We start from the raw sequence: 13432 nt of genomic DNA on the forward strand, positions 1-13432 counted from the left end.
CCAGGGGAGATTACACCCGTGGCTGAGAATGAACAGAATTCCTGCAATGCCACCTGTTTGAGACTTTGTGATCCGTATATCTTCATTTAGGTGAAAATACTTGAAGATATGAAAAATCGCAATTCTCAAAGTTTTCGTCTGACTCATTACACAAGTATTTGACCTAATTTTCCACTTTTGTTCTCCAGAACTAGTCCCTGGTTGAGAATGTAAAGAATTCTTGCAATACCGACCGAAAAACAGGATTTGTTTCTCTCTCCAAAACAACAACTAACTTTACTTCGCAACTGGCCGGGCCGCACACATGGTGTACATGTACTGTATGTAGTGCATGCGGCGCGCGGCGCACTTTCGCTTGACATGACCTGACTTGTTGCACAGCGGCTGGCGCTGGAACGCTCAGCGCACTTATACTTCAGATTTTGCGATTTATTTTAGGGCAATGGCTTCCTTTATCAGTTGGCTACCTACGATGTATACTTTAGAAAGCGATATTCCGTACCGAAAGTCCGAAAAAATCCAAGAAAGGTTGGCATTTCGATTTTTTGAACTGGAGGTAAAAATCGCCTGGTACTGGGGGGCCGCACAGCTCAGCTGACAGCCTGGCATTGAGTGCCTTGTCACTTGAGCAGTCAGCTGGAAGTGAAAGGGTTGAACAACATAGTGAGGAGGTGGAATGCACTTCCAACCTGTCACCGTCAAGCTAGTCTCTTTCGGAATTTCTAACAAGCACAAGGTTGTGCTATCTGGAGGATGATGTAACACACCATGCATTCACAAACCATAGTCCGTACTAACAATAGCTAAAAAGGTAGAAGAGGACGTTGAAAAATGGCTAAATCATAGTTTTAACTATGTGTTTCATGCAGAAAGCAATAGTTTGGCAAGCCCCAGTCAACAAACACAACCTTTATATGCCAACGTACCACAAAAGAACTTGTTCCCCGCGCATTGCACGCGTCGATGTCCTTGCGCGCCGCAATGAGCAGCTCGACCAGACGATGCACACCACCACACTCCCGTACAGCAGTGTGGTTGGCCGGGCACAGCGCTAGGTTACGGAGCAGCCCAAGAACAGCCTGGGCACACACAACCGACACCAAAACGAAACGTGTGGAGACACATGTTTGAAACAGGTTTTTTTTACATAGAATGGCACAACTCTTCTATAGCTTTGTCATGTTGGTTAACCTTACGTCTACAGGACGCTGCGGCACCAAGTCCTTGGCTACACAAAAGAAAGAAAAAATACCTGTCCAACTCTCTCCAAATCTTTCCAAATTTTCGCCTAAAAGGGCATCGTCAGGGATTGCTCCATGTAGTATTTGTCACTAGGGCACTGATTATAGGTCTTTTTACAACGCACTCGTGAAATGAAGCTGGCTGAAAAAAAGGAGGCTGTATGCCACTAGATGTTGCAAAAGAGACAATGTAGATCATGCAGGGCAGAAAAAGAGGAAAGGAGAGCGAATACCAAGATACACTGCAAACGGCTAGTTTCTATTGGACGTGTTTTCAATTGTGGCTGGAGGTAACACGGAACAGAAGTTCTCCCACTAGTATGCAGTTAGCTACAGGGCGCATGGCAGCTGGGGAAAGTAAGCACGAAGAAAAGTAAGGGAAATGAGGACCTAACATAACCGACACAATGCACCGAAACTAACCTTGATCAGAGGCCACTTGGACGGTGGATCAAGCAGTCGCACCAACACTCGTACACCATGGTGATGTCGAACGGCATTCTGCGCCACCTCAGCCTCCAGGTGACGATTGGTCAGGTGACGCAGCGCGCACACGGCCGGCTCCGTGATGTCATCATGATCGCCAGCCTGGGCGCAAGTACGGATCAGAGCCTCGATGCCTCCCTCCCGACACACCGTCACCTAGAGAAAGACAGATGATGTATTTTTCGTTATTGCCATGAATCACAGTAACAGTTGGGACGTCCGACTTGAAGACACACTTCCATGCCGCATATTATTGTCAATACAGCCCAACATTGAATGAAGTTATGAAAATCAAAGGCACTCATGGTACTGATGCTGTTCATAAACTTATTCAAACAATTGTCTCCATGCAGAACAACAGCATTGTCAGATGAGACAATAGTGTAAACAGGAATAGAGCCTGGTGCACAGACAGCAGCAGGAGTAGATACAAACACAGTATCATGCCGATTTCCTGTCAACCATTGAGATCATAATAGAGCCTCGTACGCGCAGTAGTAGAACTTATTATTTGAATAGGGGAGTCCCAACAGGCATGGCCTTGTTACAGGGAACCCTAGGTGAATCTTTGCGAGGTGAGCAAAAGTACCAGCAGATTATGCCTGACGACAGTTTGGAGGAAGAGCGTTTCACCGACCTGCCGCCAGAAAAGAAACTGAGCGCAGTCCATACCCAACATGTACAGAAGGTAATACAAAGGCAGCTGTATCCTGGCCACGAGTACGAGCATTTCTGTGCGGGCCAACGGAGCATTGTCTTGCTACCGTGCATATTATTTCAACACTACATACCTTGTTCTGCTCGTTGTTACAGGTCAGGTTGGAGAGGATTCCGGCAGCGCATGTTACCGTAGTGGCATCCTCGCTGGCCAGCAGATCAATCAGCGAGTGAAGTAGATCCCCCATGCCGGGTAGAGTGGTAGCCTGATCGGAGAGGTTGCGCATCGCCCACAGGACGTTCTGCACAAAGCGCTGACTCTTGTGTTCCAGGTGAATTGAGAATGCTTGCATGGCACCCGCCTAGAAGAAGGGACCAAAACAAATGAGACAAAAACGACCGAATGGTAGGACACTGCGTTTCTGTTAGGCGATAAGGACCAGTTGGACTTCTGAATAGTTCAATAATAAACAGATCAGTAATGATTGATGGGAGACTTGGTAGAAGCTACTTCCGGCCTACCATTCGAGGGATTCCCACGGACGGCAACCGGCTGATACAACAAAAATGCTGTCCAAATATTTTTGCTGCGTTCTCCACAACTACGCTAGTGAAATGAATCACCGACACTATAAATAATAGTATAAATGCACTGTCTCCTTCAACAGGTTAAAAGAAATACTCTAAACTGCCATGGCTTGTAGGTTACTCGGACAAACTAACAACACCTTGCCCGTGGAAAACCGCAAAGGATTCAGATCACAGACGTTTACTGGTTTACAGTACTCTAGGAACTTATAAAACAGAGAGGTTCCAGGCTGTCCAAGAGAGTGCTCAATACCGAGAGGTAGAGCTGGTTCAAAAAATAGGAGGACAGAGAAAGTATTTTTACTCCGAGTTTCACGCACTAAGCGATCATCAGAAAACTTACATCGACCATAGCTGGTTTGTTACTCGGACAAACTGACAGGACCTTGCCAAGTCGACTCGTCGCCCACAACAGCTTCTCGTAGCTGTGCGTACGCAGGATGCGCACAATCTCGATGGGACCATTTGCCGACAGAACGAGCAGCTTGCTCTCCGGATGGGAGTAGCAGATGAGATACAGGCAATCGATGGCCATGCAGATCACCTTGACGTTGGAATGGTGCAGTAGAGATACGAAGCGCTGGATGCCGCCTGCACACAGAAACACAGTAGCGAAGGCACACAGAGTGCTGCGGTGGTCAGGAAGAAGAGAGGAAATAAAAGACCCTTGATCGTATGATGAGCAGCCAGCGCATTGTAAATCGCGGCATGAATCACCACACCATCCACGAAGCCAAACGGAAAAGGCCGGACACCATAGTATCAGCAAGACACAATACTTCCAACAAATCAACATGGTGGAGCCACATGTAAGCTAAGCTTCTTACATGCAACAGACCTCGTTACCGCAAGACTAGAGCTAAATGACACAAGTTTATAGAACAACGCTGGTCCATAGCAGACTCAGCAGAGGACGTTCAGGTTGCTTGAAACTGTGAGTTTCATGCAATCATCGAGACAACTGATATTCGGATCTACCCAGCGGTATGCTTATAAACACATAGAGCCACAGACATAAACACATTCAGCACAATACAGTTGTTACCCCGAATAAAGTGAAACAGCTGTCTAAGACGACCGCTCAAGGGACATTCAAAACGTGGTCTCTGTAACCAGGTGGTCTCCTTATCCAGGGTCATTCGACTGGAATAGCATCTCTTGCTCCTGGTTGAAGTGGTCTTCTAGGACAGGTGGTCCCCTTATCCGAGTGGTCGCCTTGGCAGGTTTTACTGTATCTAACAGCTCTTGGGCCAGTCACCAGAATACAATAATACTAATGATTAGTGCATAGATAGACTCAGACGGAGAGCCAAGGATTAATTTATAGCAGAGAAAAGGACCGAGGAACTACAAGTGCTGTCAGTGTCAGTGTCGTGCAATGTTATCGCATGAGCTGATTGTCAAGTAACTGGTGGTGTTAGTGGACATTATAGCGCAACCTGTAGTTCTTTGGCCATTTTCTTTACCATAAATTCTTGCCTAGGGGTTTACAAGGGTTAGGATGAGCCCATGGTTTTCAGCAACAAAAACCCGAGGATGAAGGTGAAATTGCGGATTCATCATGATAGCCAAAACAGTAAAGCATGCGAGGCCAATATAGAGACGTACCCGCGAGTCGTATATCTCCTTTGCTGTACTCCAGGTTCTGCAGCATGTTGTGGAGGGTGGAGATTGCTAAGAACATCAGCATTTCCGTGTTCGAACTGCAGATCACCCACACAAGAAAAAGCCAAGGTTCATATCGCATTATGCCTGTGTGGTGGGAATGATCATCTCAATATTGTCTCTGAAAAATCTGTAAATTGACATTTCAGTGTGAGGCCAAGGGTATTCAACACATAATCTGCACCACTATAGCCATGTTATCAAGTTCAACGTCTGGGCTACGCAAATATTTATGAGTGTTAGTGAGCTGAAATGGAGAAAATCTGATTCCAAAATATGCTTTTCTCGCTCCACATAATAATTATACTGGCACACACAGAGACATAGACTGCAATCGCGACAACACACAAAGTGAAGGGTAGTTGGCTGCAGCCAGATGTGACTAAATATTGATAAGTTTTAGGGAGCTGAAATGGAGAAAATCTGACAACAAAATGTATGTAATGAAGCACACTCAGGGGGTCATGGTGGCTGAATCTTGCCCGAGCCTGCACCCCAAGGGCCGTAGGCCCGAGGGTTGCAGGCAAGGGCAAGATTCAGCCATCATGACAGACAGACAGACAGAGCGTGCTTGATTTGATTTCTTACAGCGCAAAGCAACATATTAGGGAAGGCCAAAGGTCGAAAGGTCGAAAATTATTCCCGAAATGACGTCAAACGGTCTTGACATTCCCGAAATGACGTCAAACGGTCCTGAAACTCCCGAAATGACGTCAAACGGTCCTGATGTCCTGATTATGCCCGCGGCGGGAAGACCGCCTATTGGCCATGACCCCGTCAACGATCACGTGTCATGTAAGAAATGCTTATCATCACCAGGATTCGAACCAGCGACCATCGCATATGGCTAACGATGCTCTACCACTAACGCCTGGTGCAGCTTCTTTGGGCTATGACTGGTACATACCTCAAATGACGCACCAGCGTGGCAATACCATGGCATTGACGAATGTGAACAAGTCCTTGACTGTACAACAAAGAATACAAACATTTACACAGTAAAACATTAATACAGTAAAACGCGTAAGTAAAACACCACCTTGCGACTAGCGACCAGCCTGCTATTACACACCACTTTGCCAGGCACAGACACTCTCACATTCATACTATGGTTTAGCGGTGCAAACCTCTAACTAAGGACCACCTGCCACTAAAGACCGCTTTCTCTGGCCTCAAGGGGTGGTCGTTAGTCACAGGTTTTACTGTATGTTGAAAACATGTATAAGGATAGAAGCGTTCCTCCTTTATTTCCAATCGAACATGGTTGAACAAGCGGTCACGTGCTCCTGCGTACACCAGTCACCTGGTCACCGTGCCTGCAGGGTACAACTTACTAGCCTGTTTGACCTTTTTTGGGTGCAGTCCTGTCACTCGAGTTGAACCTTGGTGTGAAAGTTGTCGCCTGCTGGCGCGGTGACCAGGTGATTTGGGCAACCAGGACCACGTGACCGCTTCCTCAACCATGTTCGATTGGGAATAAAGGAGGAACGCTGTATCGCAGCCTTTTCGAACCAAAACCAGTCGACTCAGCGTCCAAAAGACTACAACATATGGACCAATCGCGGTCATCCGTGCTTTTATAAGAACGAAATGGCGCTTTTAGTGACATTTTGCATACAAATCCCCATCTAGTAGGGCGCAGTCACCCAGTTTCGGTGGAAGTGCGCGAGTTCGATTGGGATTCAAGTAGGAAGGGAGCGTCGCAGCTTCCTCGGACCAAGACCATTCGACTCAGCACCCCGAAGACTACAACTGGTGAAAATTTGATTTTAGGGTATACTTCCCCTTTAAACCCTCGGGCTGACTTGCAGCACTAGTAGCACCAACCGCAGTGGACTTGCAGCAAGGCATGGACATTTTTGTCTATATAATGGTCTTATACCTGTGTTATCGCTATGTACTTCGATGACAGAGGGAGTTGAGGGGGCTGTCCTTTGTGGACTGCCGGCTTGTGACAACTTAGCACCAGTTGCTACACGTAATCATATACACACACGCACAACCGCGCACCGGTCGACCCGGCCACCCACCCGCACGCATGCACACACATACACACACACACACACACACACACACACACACACACACACACACACACACACACGAGTAAAGCCCTTAGCGCCTCGCAACCGTTGTCTTCTCTAGCAGGGAAAAATACCACATGTTATGGTGGGGCTTTATTGACAACAAATTGTCTCTTTAGCCCAAATCACTTACTCTTCTTTGCTGATATCATAGACAACAGCCATAGCCTTGGACACGACGTCAGCCTCCACATCCGACTTGCCTGCCAGCTTCATCAGGTTGGCAACAAGCTGCGGTGAATCGCACATAATCGGTCGTGAAGCATCTGTTCGGCTCAGCTGTTGTGCCATGTCTAAGGCCTGCGGGCAGGAGAGATAAAAGAGGAAATACAATACAAACATATCGGCAAGAGGGGAGATAATTCCACGAGGCGATATGTAGCCGTACTTGTTCATACTGAGAGGACTAAGTTAGTGGTGTGTAAGAGGTTTTTCATTTGACCCGACGAGACCACACGACGCTTGCAGGCCACAGCACGAACAGTTCACCAGCCACACTCCACGAAAGCAAGTAGTATTACTCCTGTGGTCTCGTGGGGTCAAACGAAAAACCTATTACTACTATTTGACGGACCTATGGAAGATGGCAACAAAGAATTAGTGGTGTGTGTGTGTTTGTATGTATGTGTGTGTGTGTGTGTGTGTGTGTGTGTGTGTGTGTGTGTATGTGTGTGTGTGTGAGCGCGAGCCCATGTGTGTTTGTGGCTGTGGCTAATCGGCACTCTACGGTATACGGTTGGATGGGATAAAGAGTGGGCATCACCAAGAAAAGGGAGGTGTCGATGTTCTCGTAAAGAAGTGACGGTGGTGGAGTACATAACACCCTGCTGTGCTAAGTTTGGCAACTTCCCCATGTCTCAACCCCGAAAGGAAGCGAATGCAGTAGTAGTCATACTTGCCGAAGCTTAAAATCCAAAATAAATAAAAAGACAGCCTGCTGTGTATTCACCATCACGGAGGTATTTTAGTGTGCTACGGTCAGCAATCTAAAGTACAATTTACTTGTGGGAAGGGGTTGCTAAGCCGAAACGTTTGGAAATTTAGAGCCCAGATCAGTGTATCTTATTGATTCACGGGTAGCTGGGGCAAAAAGTGGCAGGGTCAATACCGTAGTGACCGTACCGTGTCCGACGCCCCTGACCATTTACCACCATCTGAATCCACCATAAATACAGCTCCAGTGAAGTCGTCGACTTCATTCTTCCTGAAAATCCTGACCTGCAGTGTAAAGTACTGTCACGAAGCACCAGGAAGCAGCACTACCGTACTGGCAATATATGTTGCCGCGTAACGCGTAACGCAGGGGGGTGCGGCGTAACGCGCGACCAGGCTAGTGCGACAAATTTTCGTTGAGTTCGTAACGCGCGTCCGGCGGGGTGCGGCAATCTTTTCATTGCAGTTTGCACTTTGTAATATGTTGTACACTCATTAACTGTGTGAGTGACAGTAGTTTTTGGAGGAAGCGCTCTTCCCCTATGTCACTTTCCTTTTGATGATCTTTTTGTGAACAGATCACTCTGATAATTAAAATATACAGTCTTCTATTGATATCGTTGTCGCCCTTTGCCGTCGGGTTTGTAACAGTTGGATAGCAACTGAATTTCTGTGCCTTCAATGTGGATGAAAAGAAAAAATGATGCGGCAAAAGCAAAAAAATGATGCGGCAAAAGCAAAAAAAGTGATGCGGCAATAGCAAAAAATGGACTGCGGCAATATAGAAACCTGTGTAACGGCTCCAGTGCGACTTTGCATGTAACGCCCTGCGTGCGGCAAACATGTGCCAATGTAACGCTTCATGGCCTCACTGCGGCAACATATATTGCCAGTACGGTACTAACCTGCGTGACAGTGACCGTGTTGCCACTGGCGATCAGCTGGGTAAGCTCTGGCACCATGCGCACAGCTAGATCACTGTCATTCTGCAGAGACACACAGAAAACCAACATACACAAAAATCGAAGTACAGTAAAACCGGTCATGGCGACCACTTGGATAAAGCCACCACCTGTCCCAAAAGACCACTGCAACCAGGACCAGGGGAGGTTATTTCCAGCCGAAAGACCCTAGATAAGGAGACCACCTGGTAACAGAGACCACATTTTGAAGGTCCCTTGAGCGGTCATCATCGACAGGTTCCACTGTAACCTACCGTATTTTTCTGAAGTATAGTGCGCACCCCCAATCTTCATTGGGGGTGCGCACTTCAATCTTCATTGAAGTACATGCATTTCATATTCGGAGCATATTCGGAGCATAGTGCGCAAAAGCGATTTAGAGCCTAAAATAGCACATCTAAAGTGCGCACTATACTCCGGAAAATACAGTATTAAAGTTCAGTGACATGACTTCAACAATAGTTTACAGCACCAATCTTGCTCCACATATTAATATACTGCCATACAAGGAGACATTGGCAACAAGGGCACCATCACACAAATAGAGAGGTAGTTGGCCACAGCCAGGTGTCGTGTTGAAAAACTAGCAGCAACTGTACTAGCTCCCTCTGGTGAAGATGACCGAAGGCCAGCACTCTAAACAGCAATGCCAAGATAGGATGTCAATCCAAACAGCATCGCTAAGATATGATGTCACGGAGAAGCTAAACAAGGGGAGAGCCTGTACCTGAAAGTTTGCCAGGTCTCCCAGAGCTGACTGCAGGATTTCAACTCCCTGGGCTATGCGCAGCGCTGATGATGATTCTGCACCGCTTGTCGCAGCCGCAGCAAATGCAAAAGTGTTTGTAGAGGACGACGATGGTGCTACTGTGGCCGTATGGGCAGTGCTTGGCTGCTGTCTACTCCTCACCTGTTCTGCCGTTCCGTCCCGCGATGTGGCTTGCCGCCCGCTCTGACCGCGAGAGTTTTTCCTGAAAATCACACACACGCACACACACACACACATACACACCACAAACACACACACACACACACACACACGTAAATGCACACACACACACACACATACAAAACGCATACACACACGAACACTGGCTGACATACAAGCACCGCACGCACACACACACACATAAACACATAACACACACATCTGATCAATCACACACACATCGAAACAAATACAACTGCACGTAGGAGCAAGTACACAAGTGCAAACACGAATAATACGCCCAGTTCCACAAGGACCCACCTACATATCACACTCAAGAAAAGAGATACAGTCACTGCTAACCGGATAATACTTCCTGTGCAAGTTGAAGCATATGAGGACAAAATGAAAAGTACCTCAAGAGATGCAAAGAAGCGAACAGAGAAAGGGAGTGTACATCATGTCATAAGGTGGCTGCTGTCAATCAGCAGCTCAGATCAAGCTCGCACTTCCAAAGTGAACGGCAAACTTCATTATTGTGTGTAAATCTCCCTTTTATCTTGGATAAATTTTGTTACAGACAAAACGACAAAACTCTGTAGAGGCTCGGTAGTGACATTATCGTCTTTGACTGTATGGAGCAGTAAACCAGATCTTTTAGATTCTAAATGATGACGCTGATTACGATTTCAGTGGGTACATCCATGTGGCGTAGCTGAAATGGACGTTATCTCGCACTTACCCTTTGCTTCGTTCCAGGCTGCCCGACGCGACCGGTCTTGGACGCATGACCTCCGCCATGGTTCGGTCACACAAACGTCGTCAGAGCACTCCCAAGTTAACCGTTTCTTTGCTGCTGTCTGTCTAGGCACAAACTTGCACCTGCAGGTAAAGAAAATCCAAAAATCTGATTCATAAATTTTTACTTCCAAAGAGAGGCTACTTTTCAAGACAAATAGTTAATCTCACGAACTTCACTTGGAGCTATCGCTACTCTACTGTCGGGCGCCGAAGAACTTGGGGGGGGGGGGGGGGGGGTCAGGGTACTAGCCTAGCACATTCTTATTTTTAGCGGACACAGCAGTTTCGTTGTTATTCGATTGTACCGTCTTACAAGCGATGCCGATTATTACAGTCTTACATATACAGTAGGTATCGGTTATAGCGTGGCTGTTTGAACAACGACTTTCTATTCTTATTTCCGATATTTCTTACACACGATACATCAAGTGTGACATAATTATCATATGCATGTGCGCAGGGGCACGAAGATCATTGTACGTGCAACGTAGTGCTACTGTGCATGCGGCTGGTCATAGTCCCATAGGCTTACCATGTGGCTATCCAACATGACTTACATGACCACAACAGTTGAACCTGCAGCACTACGACGGAACGCGAGTCAGATCAGAACTGCACTGGACAGATGTTATTACTACAGGCGATACACTTTGTACTAATCCGGCATGTTTTGCTACACAAAGTCCATTCTTAGAACCGATATATTCTACTACAGTATGCGATAAAATTGCTTGTAAGAATAAAAGTGCACTTGAAACCTGTGTTATGATTATGAAAACATGAGAGTTTATTCTTGTAGGCGGTATATTGTTTTACACGACCACGCTATAACCGATACGCACTGCACATGTATGCAGATGTATACGTCTGAGTGTACATCATAGTCTACATTACGGTTTACATCCTTATCTGCAAAAAATCCAGCCAACACCGATCTTAGAAATCGGCGAAATTCTATCCTGGCCGGTCTTTGGCGTCAAACAGTACTGTAGTGGAGAATGACCTTCAAGGCTCCACTGCTCCTGCATTGATGAATGACGCAATGACATGGTTGCAAAGACACAAACGCAAAATGGTGGTAGATGCACGGCTACCCCCCCCCCCCCCCCCCCACACCGACAAGCTCTAACTGATGTACAATGCTGCTCAGTTAAGCGATCGTACTTCATTGAGCGGCACTGTACCAGCCCGCTTTGTCAGATATCACCAGCCCTGCATCGTGAAGGTGTCATGTGCATACTGATGGTGGCGGCGTGTCGGAGTTTTCAGCTTAGTGCGCGTTGGCTACCAACATTTTTCAGGCTAGTTTCAAGCTCTATGTTAAGTTAATCTGTTGTAACGATTGGCCTAGTTGATAATGACAAGTCAACTACATGGAATAGTCAAAGAGTTATTCACGGTATCCATGCATGACAAATCTTACTCCTATATGTGCTTCTTCTCTTTTTTACATTTATTACTGGCTCAGTATCCGAGTTTAAATTTTGCACACCTGATGAGCCGTCACAAGCAACAGGGCGAAACGTACGTCGTGTGGAACTACTTGCTATTCTTACTCCTTTAGTCTTATTGCGTATTTCTGCTATGTCCAGTTGCCATACTTCAATGATTAAATCCTACGTTCTTTTTAGGGAAGATATTTTACTGTTTGGGTCATCTAACTTGAGCTACTTCATGGCAAATGGTATCCATTCGAAATCTACAATCGCCTTAGTGGATCTGCCGGTAAAGATGTCATTTTGCATCACATTCTCAACGTCTGTGCGAACATGACCACATGCGTGTTTGCATTTAACATAAAAATATGCATTGCGCGCGCATATACACACATACACACCCACACTGCCGCATATGAACACATTATCTTCCGTGGATTCATTGGAAAAGTGGTCAGCGGAAGGAAACGATCGCACAAGCATGCCGTATGTGACACTTTAGACGTTGTTCGGAGACCCACGTACACACATTAAGTCCTGTACAAGACTCTATACACACACGCAAGGCATTAGTTGTCAACACAAGGGCATGTATAGCAACACAGAGGAATGAAATTAGCTCGACCACAATTTTGAACTAGTACCAAAGGTACAAGCACCTACACGAAAACAAAAACAAGAGTTTCTCTGCAATGCTGATTCGCTTTTGTGCACCACATTCTTTTCCCATCGCAGAAAGCAGAACATGTGCAGTCAGGCAAAATTAGCAGTACGACCCACACAAACATGCAACGGTGAACGCGCATGGCGGAGCAAACAAAACGTAATGACTCTACGTATAGTTATAACATGCTCTAATAAACACACGCTGGAAAGGAAGTAATGTGCAAGGGAAAATGTGTTACACTTAGAGTTACTCTGTCCAGGCCCCGGAACTATTAGTATAACAGGACAGGAACATGGCTGTCCTCAAAGCAGGCCGAGTGTTCACATTGAACACTCTAGCAAGCGTTCGCAGTGTGCAAAATTCAAACGAACATTCAGACAAAGGGCATCGATTTTCAACTCGAGCCCTCGTAAAAAAGATACTTTCTACTCACCTCCCGCTCGCACGTTTCCACTGGCGATTACTGAAGCAACAGCCTGAAGGTTATCGGCTCCAGCTGTGCGCTGTCCCAAATAGCAGCCCACGCTTTTCTTTGGCAATTAACGATCTGGAGGATTCAAGTAAACTATTCTAGAGGCTACGCAAACGCAAAGATAGCAATGCAAAGAAAATGATTGTGTTTGGTTGGGCCAACGACAGCGGTGAGCCATGATAAAACTGAGCGACGGGAAAGACCAGTGCAGCCCAGTGCGTAGCATGCAGCAAAACTCGCCCACAGTACAGTAGTATGCGGCACATCATTCAGTGGACGTGCATACTGTCGTACTGACAGTCTGTCACTTGTCAGTGTCAGTACAGCCACCGCGCGCTGACTGCGCTGCACAACAGTCAGTGCAGTGCAGTGCGACTGCACGGACTCGACTGAGGATGGGTGACACAGCTAGCTGCAGATCAGCAGATCTGACAGTCTAGCTCTCTCTACTCTACTCTCTAGCTAGAGAGAGCTGCAACTGTCAGACTAGCTAGCTAGACTGTCAGATCTGC

General features: G+C 46.6%; 1 protein-coding gene across 2 annotated transcripts in view; it reads right to left on the bottom strand.

The window, feature by feature from the left end:
• LOC135825065 (catenin beta-like) overlaps window positions 1–13092 on the bottom strand; it is a 20337-nt gene extending 7245 nt beyond the window's left edge. The window contains exons 1-11 of one of the 2 annotated variants that reach the window (XM_065337803.1): window positions 12882–13092; window positions 10287–10426; window positions 9344–9587; window positions 8560–8640; window positions 6855–7021; window positions 5545–5604; window positions 4581–4675; window positions 3316–3563; window positions 2519–2746; window positions 1665–1883; window positions 927–1079 (exon numbers count right to left, since the gene is read on the bottom strand). In XM_065337803.1, the coding sequence (XP_065193875.1) occupies window positions 927–1079; window positions 1665–1883; window positions 2519–2746; window positions 3316–3563; window positions 4581–4675; window positions 5545–5604; window positions 6855–7021; window positions 8560–8640; window positions 9344–9587; window positions 10287–10345 (1554 nt within the window). In that variant the 5' untranslated portion in view covers window positions 10346–10426; window positions 12882–13092. The remainder of the gene's footprint in view (window positions 1–926; window positions 1080–1664; window positions 1884–2518; window positions 2747–3315; window positions 3564–4580; window positions 4676–5544; window positions 5605–6854; window positions 7022–8559; window positions 8641–9343; window positions 9588–10286; window positions 10427–12881) is intronic. The other variant, XM_065337804.1, reaches the window with a different exon arrangement.
• Between the last annotated feature and the right edge of the window lie 340 nt (window positions 13093–13432).

This window comes from Sycon ciliatum, chromosome 9 (assembly GCF_964019385.1).
Source record: "Sycon ciliatum chromosome 9, ocSycCili1.1, whole genome shotgun sequence".
NCBI classification, from domain to species: domain Eukaryota; kingdom Metazoa; phylum Porifera; class Calcarea; order Leucosolenida; family Sycettidae; genus Sycon; species Sycon ciliatum.